The 15,125-nt window shown below is 26.8% G+C and overlaps 2 protein-coding genes across 2 annotated transcripts; both read left to right on the top strand.

The window, feature by feature from the left end:
- The first annotated feature begins 559 nt into the window (after positions 1 to 559).
- LOC140663539 (probable glutamate receptor) lies at positions 560 to 5,841 on the top strand. The gene is made up of 9 exons (XM_072887774.1): positions 560 to 682; positions 1,012 to 1,368; positions 1,848 to 1,963; positions 2,425 to 2,595; positions 4,117 to 4,370; positions 4,495 to 4,703; positions 4,782 to 5,056; positions 5,502 to 5,696; positions 5,760 to 5,841. Exons 1-9 carry the CDS (start codon positions 560 to 562, stop codon positions 5,839 to 5,841), a joined length of 1,782 nt encoding a protein of 593 aa, XP_072743875.1.
- A 4,457-nt stretch (positions 5,842 to 10,298) lies between these two features.
- On the top strand, positions 10,299 to 14,764 carry LOC140664115 (probable glutamate receptor). The gene is made up of 9 exons (XM_072888883.1): positions 10,299 to 10,353; positions 10,653 to 10,819; positions 11,150 to 11,506; positions 11,773 to 11,888; positions 12,343 to 12,513; positions 13,190 to 13,443; positions 13,568 to 13,776; positions 13,855 to 14,129; positions 14,590 to 14,764. The coding sequence occupies exons 1-9, from the start codon at positions 10,299 to 10,301 to the stop codon at positions 14,762 to 14,764; spliced, it is 1,779 nt and encodes a 592-aa protein (XP_072744984.1).
- Positions 14,765 to 15,125: the final 361 nt, after the last annotated feature.

Below are 15,125 nucleotides of genomic sequence, written 5' to 3'. Positions count from 1 at the left end.
CGAATATTATTCCGAAAAAATTTCTATGCAAGTGTTTCATGGATATTAAAGTGTTCAAAATGTTCCTCATTTTTTTGTATGTCCTAGCATTATCGTTTGACGGCATGTTCGCATTCTCGCATAAGATCGACGATGTTACTGTAAAATTTATCATCGAAACGATGCCAATTTTATTCCCCTCATCGAGGATATCTCTACATTTGTGCATCAGTTATGGCAAGATCTTCGAATTAACCATTTGCGTAAAAAACAAAAAAGAAATTAGCCTTTATACATTTAATAAGTAGATAGAAAAATAAGAATAAATAATGAGTAAAATATAATTTTTTTAAAGTTTCAATTTATAACATAATAAGATATATGTGTATTGTATCATACATACGTTATAATAAACTACGTTATTAATCAAAATAAATATTAAATAATTATAAAATTACGATATTTTCTTTCCATTATAATGAATATATAAAATGTTCAAAGATTTTTAATAGTTTTCACTTTTCCCCTTTTTTCAGATAACACGATTAAATTGTCCAGGAGACTGTCAAAACTCTATTTGATGCACGGAATCCACAATAATATCATTCCCGATTTTGACCGGAGAATTTACGATGACTTGGAACATCAGAATCTGTACGTGTTGGATTTGGACTGCAATTACGCTACTAAAATGTTACGTCAGGTACCAAATATTTTCTAATATGTCTGTCGTGAACGGCACGAGCATAAACATATTATCATTAGCTTTCAATTTTAAAAAATTAAACCGCAGCTCTTGCTGTTAATTAATATTATCAATATAAACAATAATATTATTATTCTAGTAAATATAATTTCATGCGTACCCCAATAATGTCTATTCACCAATGCTCAATAAATTTAAATTATGTTTAATAGTTTAATCACTAGAAATAAAGCATTAACAGTAACAAAAAATTTTCGTCTTTTTCTCGATAAACAAATTAAGTAATGTACTGTAATGTAACAAATTAAATCGTTATCTGGAGATAGCTGGATTTGAACAGAATGTTCGTCGCACCGATGAGATGGCTGCTTCTTCAAGATCGACGAAATATGATGATGGATTACGTTGATGATGCAAATATAACTTTTACATATAATAATTCGATTTTGGAAATTTTCGGAGATTTAGCTGTCTATCCTGATAGCGATGTGATCCTTGCAAAAAGATTCGATGATGATTTTTTCCAATTAACTTCTGTATATCGGCCAAGTCCGCAACGAGGAGTGATATGGGAAGATCGCGGAAATTGGACAGTCGAGAACAGTCTACGAATGAGGACTTTCGATGTGGCGTCGGCACGAAGAAGAAATCTTCAACAAACGACTCTCAAATCTGCTATTCTGGTATTTAGAATAATATATGTTTATCTTCGAAAAAATACATTATATATCAACAAAACATAATCAAGACGTTCCATTTTCAAGGGCTAATCTAACAAGATATGTGTACCTTTCTTACACTATTATTTTTCCATAAATATATAGAAAAAGCAAAGAGAGAATAAAATAGTAGACCAGTAGTCAAAAAATGCTCTTTCTGAAACGTATAATATCATATTTCAAAAATTCTTAAAGTCTTGTAAAAAAATTTTAGTTGTTAAATTCTTATATAAAAAATTCAATTAGTTGAGAAATAAGGCTCTTTAATGTTTACAAACAAGAAACTTTAAAATCTGAACGACTAAAAGCCTAACGCGGATGGTAGTGCGTTGATTTCACCTAAAATAATTTTTCTGCGAAACTGATAAGGTGCACATAGCACATATCGATTTGTGCACTTAACAGTATTGCAGAAAAAAATTCAGTTTCTTTTTCAATTTCAGATAATGAATCCTGAGACTGTCAATGAGTTGACTGATTGTAAAGATAAAACTAAAGATATGTTGACAAAGATTAATTATCCCTGGCTATTCCATCTAATAAATCGAATGAATGCAACGTGAGTCATTCTGACGATGAATTTACCGATAAGGTTAAAATGTTTATGAAATAGATTCGGATAATTGTGATAATTTTGTTATATATAAATAATAATAATATATGTTATTATCAATATAAATAGTTTTCGATCGATGATATGTGCACAAATAGTTATATAAATGGAGCTAATCGATTCATTAAGTATACCATATTATCCGCAAAAAGTATACGTAATCAATTGATTACGATTCCATATTATAAAATTTCAAAATATTGGAAAAAAAACAGTCTTTTAAAGTACATGTTTTCATCTACTAATCTATTAATTAATCATAAAAAAAATCATAATTCTGATTTATACAAAGATAATATAAAAAGACACTAATTTATAAATTTTTTGTCATTTCATAATAGTTTCGTAAAATTACTAACAAGTATTAATTCTATTGCCATCAAATTTCATAATTTTATCTTATTCAGGTTAAATTTAACAATTGTTAGCGACAGTGGATTTAAGGATAAAAATGGCTCCTTTGACGGAATGATCGAACTGCTGTCTCGACGCGAGATCGATTTAGGTGGAACTACTATGCATATTTTTGAGGAACGCATCGATGAAGTAAAATATATCAATCTACATACAAACATGAAGTAAATCACACACAAATCTTATGCAACTATTAATTTAATCTAATGCAATAGGATCATCTATAAAAGATAATGTTGAAAAAAAACCTCTTTCTAAAAAGTGTGTGAAAGCTGGAGCTCGAATATATCGAAGTGTTGAGGTCTCTTTTCCGCGATGCTAATTGGATATCTCGTTCATGTCGCTTGCAGCTGTTAAATTGTTATGCGAATTTTGACAGTTTGTCTGATTACAATAGTTTATGTAATATAAAAATAAATTTTTAAAAATAAAAAATAGAAAAGAAAGAAAAAAAAGAATGAAGCAGTAGGTTAAAGCAAATGAAGAAAAAAAAAAAGACAAATAAAGAAAGGTACATTTATCATAAATATATATAACAGTTAATTAACATTGATGAAGCTTTAACGCTTCAATATATTCGCTTTCGAAGCTTTATGCCATTTTTTATAAAGAGAAAATTTAGATTAGAAATTAGATTAAAAATTATTATTATATAAATATAGGTATAATGTTCTCCTTATCAATTTAAAGAGAGCTTTATTTTAACTGAATAAATATATAAATAATCATTATTATTTTACATGTTTTTGAAAGATAACACGTAAAATAATAATGATTTTTTATATAATAATATATTTATATATAATAATTTTTTATCTAATATATGACATATATATATATATATATATGTATATATATATATATATATATATATATATATATATATATATGTCATATATTAGATAAAAAATTATTATATATAAATATATTATTGTTTTATATGTATATGCACAATCTACAACACAATATAAATATACATACAATAAAATACATATAACACATATAACATACAAAATAAATAGTGCGCGCTTATAATATTCTAATATTTTAAATGTGAAAAAAGTGATAATGACTTTCTTCTGTTTATATTTAAACATATTATACTAAGAAAAGAAATAACATAATTTCTAAAAATTTACTTTATAAAAAGATTTAAGAAAAGATCCCAAATTAGTATATACATGTATACATGATAGTTATATAAAAAATTGCTATATGTAATACTGCAAAACTGCTACTATTTTACAAAATAATATTATTTCAATTTGTACAAAACAGTGTTATTATAATTTTTCTAAATAACTGTTGTAAAAACTGTTTAAAAAATACATAAAAGTTATCTAAAAAGATATATAACTATCTTTATAACATCTTTGTGAAATATTTTGTCGCATTTTGCGACAGAAAAATGCTCTACTTTGATAATTAATTTTTTTATTTTGAATAAATTAAATTGGTGGAGAATTACAATTAAAGTTTGTTTTAAAATTTTCGAAAAATTTTCTCGATATTTAACCGATGTTCATCACATCCGATTAGCATACAGTGAAATCTTATAATGTACTTCGAGTATTCGTCATCAACAGTATTAACAATAACTTTTATTCTTCTAATTTTATCATATTCTGATTATTATTAATTATCTATCTAACAATCTAATATTGATATAATGCATATTCGTATAGAGTGTCATTCGTATTTCGACAACCGTTACTATCGACAGTAAAAAACATATTCATATTACCGTTTGAAAGCGATGTTTGGATAGCCATCGCCGTATTCCTTGTTCTCGTCTTCTGCTCATTATACGCATCTATGAAATGGGAATATTACCGAAATACAATGAAAAAATCGTCTCCTACCTGGAAGAAAACAAATATCGGTCAACCAACATTCGGCGATGATTTTCTAGTTATTTTGGGCGCCTTTGCTCAACAAGGTATACAATCTGTAATAATAAAAATTAAATCTTGCAATTATCAAATTGCACATTAAAATATTATATTTTATTTTTAAAAATAAACACTTTTAAATAAACTTATATGTTATTTTTATACTTACAGGATATTCATACGAGCCGTTTAGAATTACAACTCGAATTATTACTCTTATGTTACTAATAGCTTCGCTGAATCTTTATGCGGCTTATACAGCAAATATTGTAGCTCTTTTACAGTCCCCTTCAGACTCTATCAAAACCCTATCCGATCTTTTCAATAGTCCGTTAACTCTCGGTGCATACGACCATTACTGGTCTCATCGTATGTTAAAGGTTTATAAATTATAAGAGTTGATTTGAAATAAGAAACTAAGTAATAAGAAATATGACAAAAATAATTTTTATGTCTAGAGTTTGCAAGACCCTATTAGGAAAGCAATCTTAGAAGAGAGAATAGAGCCGATAGGACGCAAGTCTAATTGGATTTCCATGGAAGAAGGTGTAAGACGAATAAAAAATGAAACGTTCGCATTTCACGCTATAGAAAGTAGAATATATCATATCATGCAAGAAACATATCAGGAAAATGAAAAATGCGGTTTAACTGAAATCGATTATATAAATATGATGCCACCGCATCTGCCATTACCAAAACAATCGCCTTATTTAGAAATAATAAAAAATGGGTAAGAGAGATGATAAATATACAATAATTTTAATAACAAAAATCTTTTTTGTAGTTTAAACGTAAATAATTTGAAAAATACATATAATATTTAAATTAAATTAATAAAAATTAACTTAATTTAAATGTTATATGTATTTTTCAAATTATGTACGTTTATACTATAAAGATTTTGTTTTAAAAATTATTCATAAATATGTCTATAAAGAGAATGTTTATTTACTTTCTTTGTATCTGTGTTCTTTGAAAAATAAAATTATTATTAGAAAAGAATTCTATAAACATTAAGTAATATGTCATACTTGTCAATTTGTTCAGTAAGTTATACTTGTAACTTTTGATGTTAAATTTTCAATTCGTTCATTTTCATCAAAAAATTTATTTTCTTAAAATTAAGCTTAAAAATTGTACATACATAAAAAATACTATAACAATTTGTTTTTCAGAGCTTTGAAGTTACGAGAATATGGACTCAAACAACGCGACGAATACCGAATATTTACAAAAAAGCCGACATGCTCTAATCAGGGCAGCTACATCAGTATCGGTTTTACGGAATGCTATTTTGTGATAGTTGTAATGGGTTATGGAGTGCTATTAAGCCTAATCGTATTTGTACTAGAGTTACTGTGGCACAAAATGTAAGAATTAAGGCAGTTCTTATTCACACATACTCATATTATTGCGATAATTTGTTTTTACAGACGAAATAAGAATACAATCGAAGAAACGATTCCAACTGGGATAAAAAAAAAAGATTTCGAAATCATCGAATATATTGACTAGATTGCTGCAAGAACATTTAATTTATTCATCTTACCCAAATAATGCATGTTCAGAAATATAAATCTTTCTAAATTTTTGTCATAAACAAAGCACTTTCCTTTATTCTCTTGAGCACTTTTTTGCGATTTACTTAAATGCCTGAGCACAAAAAAAAGTCAATATTAATGTATAATAATGTGTAATAATTAGCAGTAAAAAGTACAAATTTTATTTGTTTAAAAGAAAACTGACAATCTTTCCCGATATATCACACATATTTTAGCTCAAAAAATATATTTATATAAAGGTTTCTTTAAAATATATATGTAGACACAAGTTCAGTTTTGTGCAAATTACTACATCTTACATGCTTAATAAAACACTTGTAATCACGTTGATGCTAATGAAAATAAAATAAAATTCATCTATATTAAAATTTCTAGATTAAAAGAATTCTAAAAATATTTTTTTTTGTTAAATTATGATACAGTTCCATTAAACAATTAATAATCCTTTAATGTACTAGCTGGTTTTTCTATAAAGCGTCATGCATCAATATAGCAGTTCCATTGCTGATGCAAGATGCTGATGCAATATACAAACGTTTTTTTTTAAATTTACATTTTTAAAATCACAACTAATCTAAATCCTACGAGGATTTAGATTTCATAATCAGTTAAAATTAATTAAAGATGCATAACGAATACAAGGTAAAATATAAATGACCGCTAATTCATTCATGTTTTCGTAAATATATAGAAGAAATAGATAATATAAAGAAAAGTGTCATAAAAATTTGATTGAACGATAAAATATATATATGCATTATTACCTATATCTTAATAAAAATCAATTCCTTGTAATTTTTCATCTTTAACCAACATTTAGTGTTAAATAAAATTGTGATTTTACAAACTTGATTATCTGATAAGAGGGTCGCGTTAAGTAATTGCAAAGTAAAAGAGTAATAAACAAAATTTCTGTATTAAACATTTTTTTATTTTTAATTCTTCAATTAACATCGTCATATTTAATTTAATGCGAACACAATTTGTCCGATATCAAAATCACGTTATCACGTTCAAGGATCAGACAAGTGTACTAAACGTAAGAATGTAAATTTTTCTTTTTCGATAAAAGAAGATACATAAAATAATTTCCAGAAGCAACTGCAATTTAAACATAATAAGAAAAATGTATATGCATTTATCGTTCAGCTGCAATTTCTCGTAGATTGATTCCTTTTCATTTCATTTCCTTACACTATCGTCTTGATTACTGCATTCGAAAAAACGAAAAAGCATTTATGAAAACAAGGAAACCTGCTTGTATACCATATTTTAAGAAGTTCCAAAAAGATAAATAATTCGCTTATAGATTATGTAAAATGATATTACGCCAAACGAGCATTTATCGGATATTGTTAAATATATGAAAAGTCATAATATTCGTTATTGTTGATATTATTTCTTTGCACAATCGCTATATTACTGCACGCAAATTATATAAAACTATTATTAAATTATTAATACCGAGACATTATAACATGAGAATAATGGTATGGGAAATTGTGTATATATATTATCGACAATCACATAAAATCTCTATAATTGCTTAGAAGGGACAAAAGTGATCTAAATGATCTTCGTTATTCTGTTCTCTCTACTATTTCCTCGGCCGTGATGTACCTGTGTAAACCTGGCACCCGACTGTTAAAAAATTAATTTCTTTTTTGGAAAATAGTAGCATTTTGTTTGTAATAACATTAATTTCGTTTGTAGTTCAATAGATTAAAAAATTTATAAATTAAAAATAATGACTTGCACCCGACCTTAAGATATCTCAAATTTGCTTGCCGAATTCGATTCAAAATCGTTTGTAGTTGATTGTAGTGATTTTGGTTTCGTTTGTAGTTGAACCGTTCGCGAGATATAATTAAACATTTTGTAAAAAATGAATTTTTTTAATTTTGCAGATATCGCAAATTAATTATATGTGATCTTTATAATAATTTTATAATTAATTATTAAAATATTATGGAGATTTATTTTTGCGTAAAAGACATTTTTGTACAGGCCATATTTAATTTTGTATATATGTATCGTATTGTCATATCGATCGTTGTAAAATTCTCGACCGTCGAATATTGTATGTTTTCGATGACGATGTTTATGTACGCGACTTTCTAATTTCACAATAATAAAGACGAGCTCGAAAGACAGAGCAAATCAAAAATTGAAAACAAAGAGAAAAAAGTCGAAGTCGAACAGTAGACGAAAAACGAGAAAGAGGTGCGAGAGAAACAGTACCCCCTCTCACTTGTAATTCTTTTATAAATCTTTAATAAATAATTTTCTTAACGCGATAACACCTCGTGTAATTATTAAACATTTAAAATTAAATAAATCCACAATATGATTATATATAATCGTATAAGTCCATTTTTTTCTCCAATGGTTTCTTCCTTACATTTTGTCTTGTCATCGAAAATGACGAAAATATTTTAACTCTCTTTTTTTCTCTCTGTATATGCAATAATATACTTTTTCTTTATTACTGAAAACAATGTATTTTAATTAATGTATCCTAATTAACTCTAATGTCTTTTATATATAGATGAAATGATTATTAAATTTTTGAAAATACTATTCTTGAATCACTTGATGCACTCGTAGCATTTGTAACTTCTACGAAATGGTATATTATATTACAAAAGTATATAAATAATCCAAATAAAATTTTTACAATAATTCAATTTTGAAGATTTTCGTACCTTAGTCATCTATCTCAATACCGACGTAAATTTTGCAAAAAGATTCGACGGAGATTTTCTCTAACTAATTTCCGTATATCGGTCGAGTCTGAAAGGAAAAGTGATATGGAAATTGAATGATCGAGAATAGTCTACAAATGATAACTTTCGACAAAACGTTCAACAAAAAAATCTTTAATAAAGAGCTCGTAAATCTGCTATCCTGTTACTTTGAATCGTACTTTATATTTATCTATTATACGATTACAAATAAATAAGAATTTGTAAAACATATTTATTTTTAAACACAATATATAATATAAATTATATAATGTAATTTTTAAACGGATTAAATATAAATATAACAAAAAAATTAATTTTAAATTAAAAAAATAATATAACGTTGATAACTGCATTTTATATTCATCACCAAGACCCAATCTGTTTGTTTAAGGCAATAAAGTACTTGTGTAAATATCTCGCTAGATTTATTTTCATTCTAAAACGTTTTATGTATTAACACAAGTATTATAAACGGAATAACAATATTATAATGTTTAACTTGTTACTACGAATTACTCTTAAAATAAAAAAATTAAAAAGTTTGTACATATAATAATATAAATAAGAAAAGAATTTTAAACATCAAGGCTCGTTATAAAAACGGATTCTCTTATAATAAAAATGCTACTAATTGACCTAATTCTTATGAAATACAATCAAACAACAAAAGAAAAGTATAGAACAATTATTATTAGGAACAGATATTCAGTAAAGGAAAGATATTGAAGGACATAAAGGAAGTAGACATTGTAATATAAACATCCATGAAATTCGTAAGCAAGACAATTAATGACGCGCAGGTGCGAAGTATAAAATTTAGTTTCTCGTAATATAATTTTCATTATGGAAATAAATATAAAAATATATACAGCTATTTTTTCTCTCTTATGTATCAAATATAAATTTTAATTGTTTTTATTCATTCATATTCGTAAAGTTGCGAATTTTATGTTATAAAACCCTCCTATACACGCAAAAAAATTTTTGCAAATATACTTATATAATAGAAATATGTATAAATGAAATATACAACTACATACAAAACATACAATTCAAGTGCAGTGATAAATTATATAAATATTAGTTGTGGCTTTTCACGTACTATAATAAATCAGAAATTTCCGATTTTCGCATTGAAATTCTTTGCACAATTATTATGTGTCTCAGCTAATATTCGATTACACTATTAAAACAAATTTGTAAGAACTACGTGAGAAAGCTGACTAAATTTAAAAATTACAAATTTTGCGATATCTAATGAATATTTCGTACGATGACTATATTATGTCAAGATAACATCTATCAAGAAGAATCAATATCTTATATGCAGTAGAATATTGATTCTTTCGCATTGCACGCATGCTTAATACGCGTCAATGGTCTCTTCATTATATTTTTCTGCAAAGCCATAACAGTTTCATTATAGTCGAAATTGTGTAAAATTGGTAGACATTAGATATACGAAAAAATTACGATACAGGGATAATTCATATTATCAATTCCGAATATTATTCCGAAAAAATTTCTATGCAGGTGTTTCATGGATATTGAAGTGCTCAGAATGTTTCCCATTTTTTTGTATATCCTAGCATTATCGTTCGACGGCATGTTCGCATTCTCTCATAGGATCGACGATGTTACTGTAAAATTTATCATCGAAACGATGCCAATTTTATTCCCCCCATCGAGGATATCTCTACATTTGTGCATCAGTTATGGCAAGATCTTCGAATTAACCATTTGCGTAAAAAACAAAAAAGAAATTAGCCTTTATACATTTAATAAGTAGATAGAAAAATAAGAATAAATAATGAGTAAAATATAATTTTTTTAAAGTTTCAATTTATAACGTAATAAGATATATGTGTATTGTATCATACATACATTATAATAAACTTTGTTATCAACCATAATAAATATTAAATAATTATAAAATTACGATATTTTCTTTCCATTATAATGAACATATAAAATGTTTAAAGAATTTTAATAGTTTTCACTTTTCCTCTTTTTTCAGATAACACGATTAAATTGTCCAGGAGACTGTCAAATCTCTATTTGATGCACGGAATCCACAATAATATCATTCCCGATTTTGACCGGAGAATTTACGATGACTTGGAACATCAGAATCTGTACGTGTTGGATTTGGACTGCAATTACGCTACTAAAATGTTACGTCAGGTACCAAATATTATCCAATACGGCTGTGTGTGAACGGCACGAGCATAAACATATCGTCATTGGCTTTCGATTTTAAAAAATTAATCCGCAGCTCTTGCTGTTAATTAATATTATCAATATAAACACTAATATTATCATTCTAGTAAATATAATTTCATGCGTACCCCAATAATGTCCATTCACCAATGCTCAATAAATTTAAATTATGTTTAATAGTTTAATCACTAGAAATAAAGCATTAACAGTAACAAAGAATTTTCGTCTTTTTCTCGATAAACAAATTAAGTAATGTACTGTAATGTAACAAATTAAATCGTTAACTGGTGATAGCTGGATTTGAAAAGAATGTTCGTCGCACCGATGAAATGGCTGCTCATTCAAGATCGAAGAACAATGATAATGGATAGCGATGATGATACAAATATTACTTTTACATCTAATAATTTGACTTTGGAGATTTTCGAAAATTTAGCTGCCTATCCTGATAGCGATGTGATCCTTGCAAAAAGATTTGACGATAATTTTTTCCAATTAACTTCGGTATATCGACCGAGTTTGCAGCGAGATATAATATGGGAAGAACGTGGAAATTGGACAGTCGAGAACAGTCTACGATTGAGGACTTTCGACGTGGCTTCGGCACGCAGAAGAAATCTTCAACAAACGACTCTCAAATCTGCTATCGTGGTATTTAGAATATTATGTGTTATCTTCGAGAAAATGCACTTATATATAAGAAATAAGATGTTCTATTTTTAAAGGCTAATCTAACAAGATATGTGTATCTTCCTTACACTATTATTTTATCATAAAAAGTATATAGAAAAAGCAAAGAAAAAATAAAATATCAGCAATTCAAAACGCTTTCTCCATTTCTGACCCGTGTAAAATCATATTTTAAAAATAATTAAATTCTTAAATATAAAAAAAGTCAGGTTTTTTTTCAATTTCAGGTACTTAATCCTGAGACTGTCAATGATTTGACTGGTTATAAAAATAAAAATGAAGATCCGGTGACAAAGGTTAATTATCTCTGGCTACTGTATCTAATAAATCGAATGAATGCAACGTGAGTCATCCTGACGATTTTGCCAATAATGATAAAATGTTTATATAAAATATATTTGAATAATAGTGATAATTTTGTTATTTATAAACAATAATATATGTTGCTGTCAATATACAAGTTTTCGATCTATGGTGTATGCACAAATAGGAATATAAATGGAACAAATAGTTTAATTAAAAATATATTTTACTTATCCCCCTCAAAAAGTATGTGTAATCAAATGATTATGGTTCAATGTTGAAAACATCGAAAATATTAGAAAAAAGAACAGTTTTGTAAAGTACATGTTCTAATCTTCAATTATTTATAAAAGTTTAGTAATCCCGATTTATACAAAATAAAAAGCACTAATTATTAAATTTGGTATTCTGTCATTAATTCATGATAGTTTCGTAAAATTACTAACAAATGTTAATTCTGTCGCCATTAAATTTTATAATTTTATCTTATTCAGGTTAAATTTAACAATTGTTAGTGACTGGGGATTTAAGGATAAAAATGGCTCCTTTGACGGAATGACCGGACTGCTGTCTCGACGCGAGATCGATTTAGGTGGAACTACTATGTTTATTAGAGAGGACCGTCTCGATGAAGTAAAATATATCCATCTACAGACAGATATTAGGTAACTCACACACAAAGTTTAACCTAATGCAATAGTATCATACATATAAGATAATATTGAAAAAGAGGATATCATATCTTAAATATGATAAAAGTGATAATGACTTTCTTCTGTTTTTGCTTAAACATATTGTATTAAAAAGTAAAATAATAAATTTCTAAAAAATTTAAAAAAAGGCGCCAAGTTAGTATACATGCTAGTTATATAAAAAAAATTGCGATATGTAATACTGCAAAATACTGCTTTACAAAATGGTATTTCAATTTGTACAAAATAGTGTTATTATAATTTTTCGAAATAACTGTTATGAAAACTGTTTAAAAAGATATATAATCATCTTTATAACTTCTTTGTTAAATATTTTGTCTCATTTTGCTACAGAAAAATAATTTATTTTGATATTCTTTTTTTATATTAAATGAATTAAATTGGAAGAGAGATACAATTGAAATTGGCTTTAGAATTTTCGAAAAATTTTTTCGATTTTGATATTCGACCGATGTTTTGTTACATCTGATTAGCGTACTATTCTAAAGTCTTATAATGTATTTTGAGTATTCGTTATCAACAGTATTAATAATAATTTTTATTGTTCCTATTGAATCATATTAGTTCTGATTATTATCAATTATTTATCTAACAATCGCTTATATTGATATAATGCATATTTGTATAGAGCGTCATTCGTATTTCGACAACCGTTACTATCGACAGTAAAAAACATATTCATATTACCGTTTGAAAGCGATGTTTGGATAGCCATCGCCGTATTCCTTGTTCTCGTCTTCTGCTCATTATACGCATCTATGAAATGGGAATATTATCGAAATACAATGAGAAAATCGTCTACCACCTGGAAAGAAACAAATATCGGTCAACCAACATTCGGCGATGATTTTCTAGTTATTTTGGGCGCCTTTGCTCAACAAGGTATACAAACTGTAATAATAAAAATTAAATCTTGCAATTATCAAATTGCACATTAAAATATCTCATTTTATTTTTAAAAATAAACACTTTTAAATAAACTTATATATTATTTTTATATTTACAGGATATTCATACGAGCCGTTTAGAATTACAGCTCGAATTATTACTCTTATGTTACTAATAGCTTCGCTGAATCTTTATGCTGCTTATACAGCGAATATTGTAGCTCTTTTACAGTCCCCTTCGGACTCTATCAAAACCTTATCCGATCTTTTCAATAGTCCGTTAACTCTCGGTGCACTAGACCATAGATACGATCATAATATGTCCAAGGTTTATAAATTATAAGAGTTGATTTGAAATAAGAAACTGAGTAATAAGAAATATGACAAAAATAATTTTTATGTCTAGAGTTTGCAAGACCCTATTAGGAAAGCAATCTTAGAAGAGAGAATAGAGCCGAAAGGACGCAAGTCAAATTGGATGTCCATTGAAGAAGGTGTAAGACGAATAAAAAATGAAACGTTCGCATTTCACGCTATGGATACTAAGATATATCATGTCATGCAAGAAACATATCAGGAAAATGAGAAATGCGGGTTAACTGAAATCGATTATATAAATATGATACCACCGCATCTGGCATTACCAAAACAATCGCCTTATTTAGAAATAATAAAAAATGGGTAAGAGAGATGATAAATATATAATAATTTTAATAACAAAATCTTCTTTGTAGTGTAAACGTAAATAATTTGAAAAATATATATAATACAATATTTAAATTAAATTAATAAAAATTAACTTAATTTAAATGTTATATGTATTTTTCAAATTATGTACATTTATACTTTGAAGATCTTGTTTTAAAAATTATTCATAAATATGTCTATAAAAAAAATGTTTATTTACTTTCTTTGTATCTGTGTTCTTTGAAAAATAAAATTATTATAGAAAAGAATTCTATAAACATTAAGTAATATGTCATACTTGTCAATTTGTTCAGTAAATTATACTTGTAATTTTTGATATTAAATTTTCAAATCGTCCATTTTTATCAAAAAATTAATTTTTTTTAAATTAAGCTTGAAAATTGTACATACATCAAAAATATTATAATTTGCGACACACCTAATATTTTTTCAGAGCTATGATACTACGAGAATATGGACTCAAACAACGCGAAGAGCACCGATTTTTTACAAGAAAGCCAAAATGCTCGAATCAGGGCAGCTTCATCAGTATCGGATTTACAGAATGCCACTTTGTGATAGTCGTAATGGGTTATGGAATGCTACTAAGTCTAATCGTATTTTACTAGAGATGGTGTGGTACAAAATGTAAGATTTAAAGCAGATCTTATTCACACATACTTATATTATTATGATCTTTATTTATTATTATTATTAACATTTGTTTTTACAGGCGAAATAAGAATACAGTTGGAATCGAAGAAACGATTCCAACTGTGATCGAAAGAAAAGATCTCGAAGACATTGAATACATTGACTAAGTTGTTGCAAAAACATTCATCCTATAAAAATGATGCATATTCAGAAATATAATCTTTCTAAATTTCTATCAAAAACAAAGCACTTTTATTTATTCTTTTGAGCATTTTTTGCGATTTACATAAACACTCGTGCACGCGCACGAAAAAAAATTGGTAGTTAATACTAACG

The sequence above is a fragment of the Anoplolepis gracilipes genome, chromosome 3, assembly GCF_047496725.1.
Source record: "Anoplolepis gracilipes chromosome 3, ASM4749672v1, whole genome shotgun sequence".
Taxonomy (NCBI): Eukaryota; Metazoa; Arthropoda; class Insecta; order Hymenoptera; family Formicidae; genus Anoplolepis; species Anoplolepis gracilipes.
The sequence above is the reverse complement of the archived record's forward strand: the minus strand, read 5'-3'. Positions and strand labels throughout refer to the sequence as shown.